This window comes from Alosa pseudoharengus, unplaced genomic scaffold, assembly GCF_046254945.1.
Source record: "Alosa pseudoharengus isolate Yale_2024_CS ecotype anadromous, Long Island Sound unplaced genomic scaffold, YU_APseudo_1.1 YU_APseudo_1.1_scf_22, whole genome shotgun sequence".
NCBI classification, from domain to species: domain Eukaryota; kingdom Metazoa; phylum Chordata; class Actinopteri; order Clupeiformes; family Clupeidae; genus Alosa; species Alosa pseudoharengus.
Genome location: NW_027468680.1, coordinates 22,857,637 through 22,864,388, shown reverse-complemented (window position 1 = coordinate 22,864,388; position 6,752 = coordinate 22,857,637). Strand labels below are relative to the sequence as shown.

General features: G+C 43.9%; 1 protein-coding gene across 11 annotated transcripts in view; it reads left to right on the top strand.

The window, feature by feature from the left end:
• Positions 1-871, top strand: part of slc8a3 (solute carrier family 8 member 3) — an 86,945-nt gene extending 86,074 nt beyond the window's left edge. For all 11 annotated transcript variants that reach the window (XM_076299368.1, XM_076299367.1, XM_076299377.1 and 8 more), the window contains one exon: positions 495-871. In XM_076299368.1, coding sequence (XP_076155483.1) covers positions 495-871 — 377 coding nt within the window. The remainder of the gene's footprint in view (positions 1-494) is intronic.
• The last annotated feature ends 5,881 nt before the right edge of the window (positions 872-6,752 follow it).

Here is a 6,752-nt window from a genome sequence, read left to right as displayed (position 1 = left end):
TATTGTCCAAATGCTCAGCGTAAATGTATGTGCTTTATACTGTATATAATCTCCATGGTTTTGCAAGTGGTACACACTCACACTGTATTTCTCTCTCTCTCTCTCCCCCCCTCTCTCTTTCTCTCTCTCCCTCCCGCCATTCTCTCTGTTCTGCTTCATTGCATGTCTGCACTCTCTTTCTGTTTTGTTCTATTCCTCATTCATATCCTCCATACCTAAATGTCTTTAACTAAATCTAAATCTATATATTATATACCTTCATACCTATCTTTCACCATGTCTTCCATACATCATTGTGTCCCTCTCTCTCTCTTTCCTCTCTCCCACAATGTCATCCTTTGCTCTCACACGCCTCTTTCTCCCTTTCCTCCCTTTTTCTCTCTTTCTCTTTCTCCTTCTCCTCCCTCCTCCATTCATTTCCCTCCTCTATTTTTCCTATTCCTTCTCTCTCTCCCTCTCTCTCTCCACCCCTTTCCACCCGCGTGTGTCCACAGACACGTTTGCCAGCAAGGTGGCCGCCGTGCAGGACATGTATGCCGACGCCTCCATCGGCAACGTGACGGGCAGCAATGCCGTCAACGTCTTCCTGGGCATCGGGGTGGCGTGGTCGGTCGCGGCCATCTACCACAACTGGAACGGGAGGGAGTTCCGGGTGCCCGCGGGCACGCTGGCCTTCTCGGTGACGCTCTTCACCATCTTCGCCTTCCTGGCCATCAGCGTGCTGCTGTACCGGCGGCGGCCGCACATCGGCGGGGAGCTGGGCGGCCCGCGCGGATCCCGCTTCATGACCTCGCTCTTCTTCTTCAGCCTCTGGTTCCTCTACATCCTCCTCTCCAGCCTGGAGGCCTACTGCCATATAGAAGGCTTCTGAGAGAGAGAGAGAGAGAGAGAGAGAGAGAGAGAGAGAGGGAGAGAGGGAGAGGGAGGGGAAGGAGGGAGGAAGGGAGATATAAGGGGAGGGAGGGAAGGAGGGAGGGAGGGAGAGAAGGAAAGAAATGGAGGGAGAATGAGAAAAAGGCCCGGCTCTTGTGGACTGATGAAAGAAAATAACACTAAATAAAAGAAGATACGGTTCTAAAAGAAGACAGGATTTCTGATGAGAAGAGGAATTGGTGTGAATGAGTTGAGTTGAATGTGTGTATGTGTGCATATGTGTGTGTGTGTGTGTGTGTGTGTGTGTGTGTGTGTGTGTGTGTGTGTGTGTGTGTGTGTGTGTACTGTATGTGTCTGTTTTGTATGTTTGAGTATTTGGTCGAATGGAGTATTCAAGGAGCGATCTTGGAGTTCCAGGATGCCCGACAATTAATCAAATGGGTGACGCCCCTCTCTCTGCATCTCTGTGCTGATTGGTTTTTGTGCATGGGGTGTGGTTTGGAGGGAGGGTCACTGTTTTCCTGCAGATCTGACTGGGCCTTGTGTCCAGCGGAACCCTAGAGGCGGAGCTATAAAAAGTCTATATTTTTCTCAACAACTGATGAGAATGACTTTTTTCTAAGTATTTTGGGAAAAAAAGACACTTACCAAAAAAAATACAAAAAGAGGAAATCTTAAGAGAACTATTTTCTGATCTATGTAAAGGATAAGAATAGTATTTCATCAGCGAAAAACAAAATAAAGAAGAGGAGAATATATAATTACTGGTAATTTGTTGTTGAGTGACTGTTGACTGGACTCATAGTATTTTTTTGTTAGTTTCTTAAGGAACGCAGCATCGGCTATCGTATCCACAGCGGCAACATGGAGGACAAAGACAACAATTGTACCCATGGCAACAAAGGCAAAAGAAGGGAACGGGGAGGAGAAAAATAAATAAAAGAATGAGGAGACGAGAGGAAAGAGAACATTTTACCCAACTGCCCTGAACATTACCTCCGTATTATATCTATCTATAATATATATTTCCATATTTTCTGTATATTTTGAATATTTGTTTCAGTGTGAACACTTAGAGTTTAACTGGACTGGGTTGAGAAGGGGGAGTCCATGTGGCCCTGGAGAGTAGTATTAGAGTATAGGTGTGTGTGTGTGTGTGTGTGTGTGTGTGTGTGTGTGTGTGTGTGTGTGTGTGTGAGAGAGAGAGAGATACATAAATAAGAGAGATAGAGTATTAGAGTATATGTGTGTATGTGTGAGAGAGAGAGCTACATAAATAAGAGAGATAGAGTATTAGAGTATATATGTGTGTGTGTGTGTGTGTGTGTGAGAGAGAGAAAGATCTATAGATGAGAGAGGGAGATGAGAAGATGACCAGTACAAGAAGCACATGCACTGTTCGAAGCTTTAAGAGAGTAAATGAACGCCGCCCCTCTTCCCAAAGGAAGTACAGTACACATCTCACACACATCACACATCTCACACACATCACACATCTGTCACGTAAGGTGCCTCACTGTCCTCATTTGTCCCTGTCCTCCTGTCTTGATGGTGTGTATGCGTGTGTGTGTTTGTGTGTGTGTGCATGCGTGTGTGTGTGTTTGTGTGTGTTTTCAGTTCTTTAGCGACTGAGCTTGGAGTTTGGATCTCTTTCTTCAACAGGCACTCTCTCTTTATCTCTCTCCGGCCCCCAAGTCCTGTGTCATAGTGCCAAAGTCTCAAATTAACACACAGGACAAGCCCAGCAGAGCCCCCAAGCTTTCAACCAAAACCTTTTAACCTACAAGACTTAAAAAGCCTGCTCTTAGTGGACAGGGTGGGAGATGGATTTTATTTTCTCTCTCTTCCTCTCTCTCTCTCTCTCTCTCTCTTCCTCTCTCTCTCTCTCTCTCTCTCTCTCTGTCTCTCTCTCTTCTTCTTCTTCTTCTTCTTCTTCTTCTTCTTTCCTGATGTTGCTGCCTCTTTAAAGCCAATGATGCTTTCGGTGCACCTAGTTTGATTGAGAGAAGGCCACAACTGCAGTATGGACAGATGCTTTCTAGGTTTGGCCATTTAGTACAGCATCAGAAGTCACGTCGTTTTTAGCTACAAGTAGAATGTTCCAGAATGCAACAGCAAGAGAGATTTATACTTTCATTAAGGATCGGTAGGTGTGTGTGTGTGTGTGTGTGTGTGTGTGTGTGTGTGTGTGTGTGTGTGTGCGCTTTTGTGTGTGTGTCTGTGCTTCTGTGTGTGTGTGTTGTTGTTGTTGTTGCATCAGTACTATACGGCACCCACAAAGGAGTAACAGAACAGAGCCAAAGAATTGAAAGGGTGTCTCAAGTTAGTGGTTCATCCCCACATAGAGACAGAGGCTTTCATATACACACACACACACACACACAGAGTTCCTGCAGTGCCACTCCTGTCCACTAGGGGGGTACTACTTCCATCTTAGGTCTGTCATGGTCACCCATCAGCCCACCCATCATGTACATACTAAAGTCAAATCCTTAATACTCACAGAGAGAGAGAGAGGGGGCTGATATTAATACAGACATTCTCTCACACAGGCACACAGAGATTAATAACACGTGCTGAATATTATTTTATTTCTGATGCACATTGGTGTGTGTGTATGTGTGTATACACAGGCACATTGGTGTGTGTGTATACACAGGTTCACTTATAGGCTTATTTCACCATTCATTCATGTTTTTAAGAAATCTGTTTACAAACAAATGTGTATTTTAATGCTTACTTTGAACACAGAATATACACACACAACCACACAAACATACACATATACATACAGTGTGTGTTCAAAATCTATCCATTTGTCATGTTTTGGGAAAGCCCTGTCTTGGTCTTGGTGGAGCTTAAACACACTCCACCACAACACCTCACTTCCTGTCCAAGATCCTATTTATCTGTGTCCATTCTTGTGTCCATTGTGTTTAATGGGCGATCAATTTGTTTACAGTGCATCTCTTGTTGGCGTCCTTTATGATTTCATTTTGTAAGATGAGGTGTAACGCTTTGCAGGATTTCCAGCATCTGACTGTGGTTTTGACCCTTATCACAGCCAGATGTCTCTCACTGTCAGACACTGTGTGAATATGTTGAGAGAGAACTGGCATAAAATACAGCCACAAATAGGACACACTTACACACTGTCTTGCTGCCTTATATGTGTTCATTTTGATGTCTCTGTGTGTGTGTGTGTGTGTGTGTGTGTGTGTGTGTGTGTGTGTGTGTGTGTGTGTGTGTGTGTGTGTGTGTTTCTTACTTGCTTTGGCAATGCAGGGACAATAAAATAATCAGAGCGTTTTTGGTTTGCAAAGAAACACACACACACATTTACTTTCTGTCACTCCCTTTCACACACTCCCACTTTTGTACACACACACATACAGTCACACAGTTTTACCCACACACACACATACAAACACACTGAAAATGGTGGAATAGACACCTGTCCCTAAGAGTTTTGGTATTGTCTGCAAGGTGTGAAGCTACGGATCAACCCAGGTCCTGTGCCATCCCTCTAAAAGTGTTTCAGTGTTGTTGATGTATTTCCACTGTTAACACATTTCAGTGAGAAAGATGAGCCTTTTGACTGCTTTTTCTTTCCATTCAGTAGGGAAAGGACCTTTTCTTAATTATTCACAAAGTCTTTTTAAATACATGTTGGCTGCATAAAGTGACTTTGTTGTTCTGGTTTAAAAATAATGAAAGAAACAGATCATTCTGCAGACTCACACATCCAATTGAAAAAAGGAACATTGTCCATGTGGAGTTATTACGTAATATTCACAATGTGAAAGAAAAACTACATGACACTTCAAAAGCAAAGATGACCTGTGTGTGTGTGTGTGTGTCTGTGTGTGTGTGTGTGTGTGTGTGTGTGCGCGGCGTGCCCTTTTCAGATGTTCAGCAACTGCTTTATCGTCAGCATCTTCAGCATGACACTAAAGTGCCAAGGTGTGCTGATAGTTCTGCACCTAGTTTATTTTAGCAACTTACCCATCTTTGTGCTGATGCATTTGACTGTGGGAATCGGTGTTCTTATTAAAGTATTTTTTTTTTTTTTTGGGGGGGGGGTTCTAGGGTATCATGAGATAGATGAGATTTGGGAGTGTCATGCTAACTCGTCTACATTCAGTTATGATATTCTCCCTCTGATTTCTCTTCAGAATGTTGGATCAGTCATTTTATTTCAGTTCTTGAGGGGTAAGTATGTTATTAATGGACACAAATGCTTGTTTTATTCTCTGGATCACCATCACAACTCCAACTGCATCAGGCATTTTGTTAAGGGACAGAGAAGGTTATCACTAGTCACAGGTATGGCACGCAGAACACACACTCAAATCTTTAGTGTTCTTGTCAGGATGCTCTGATGGTGGATGCTCTTGTTGTGGCCTGTTTTCACACTCAAGACAGAACTCATGTCTGGTTGCAGTCACCCTCACCACAGGAGTCAACTTGAAATGGAGACCCTGAATTATAATGTTGGGCAGGTGCTTGAATAAACAGGTGCGTGAGAGAGAGAAAGTTTTGATTTCTTCACTCACTTGTGTTTGTCATCAGATGCCTCTAGTGTGTTGTGGCTCCTGCCTGTGTGTGTGTGGGTGTGTGTGTGTGTATGTGTGTTATTGGGCGAGACACCCTTTGTAGCTTTTTAAATCACGTCAAGTCTTACTGAGCTGCTTGGGGTTCCATTGGCTGCAGTCGGCAGTTTCCACACAACGCAACCCAAACTCCCTCACTCGGCATCTCAAACAGTTGGACTGGTAGATTTGTTTACTTTGTTGTTTGTTTTCTACGTTTCACAACAAGGCAAAATACGTATCGCATTTTTATTTCAGGGATTCATGCATGATATCTAACATTAATTTTTATTTAAATTATGTCAAATCTAATCTATTTATTTCAGTTGTTGATTTTGTTTCTTTTTGTCAACAAAAAATAAAGTAAGTCATTTGAATTAATTTGTTGTGTGGTTTATTTTTAAACAATATACAAAGGGCAAGGACTTATTTTAAAAATCACCAAAACTTGAATTTGGTTGGGGAGACACATAGTGGCATCAGTGACATTACCTTACTAACCCCAATGAAGGTGGTTTATGAGACAGACGTCAAAGGGGGTAATCCATCAATTGACATAGATTGACAGATTATATGCGACGAGTCATCCTGGTGTCCTTTGCATCTTCATATCCTTAGTCCCTCTTAGTCGACCGGAAAATTTGAATTAGAAATGGCACTATGAATGTAGGTCACAGAACGACCCTTTCTCCTTTTACCGCCTACTCTTTCTTCTGGCAATGTGGGGTTCTTGAACACGCACACACACACACACACACTCACACACACACACACACACACTGGCTTTCAGTTTACACTCAAGCGCGCTCACCGTTTTGCACAGTCACATATAGGGAGGACCAGCGGTGTATGCTAGATGGGCGATGGTTTCTGATTGATGTAGCAACGTGCGAATCACAGAGCGCAAATTGGTGGCCGCTTAATGTAACAGCCATTCGAGTGCGTGAGCTGGGCGGGGCGCGGGGGACGCGCGTAGGGCACTTTAAGGATGGAAAGAAGCAGGGCAACATCCTAGGCCAGGTATCGCTGCAAATTCAGTTTAATTTCGAAATAGCAATTAGGAAAAGATGTCTCCTCTTGTTTAAATTACACACTGCGAGGAACGGAGAGATGCGGGCGGGGACACAATGAGGTGTTTTTAACGCTCCCGCTGCAGGATTAGCAGCTATTTACTCCCCCGCCGTGGCAGCCGCGGCTTTGTATCGCTGGCGCGCTGCTCGCCAGCACATCCCACGGCAGGTGTAGTCTGATCGCGCCTCTTCCGGATGATCCAGGTCGCCCTTATGG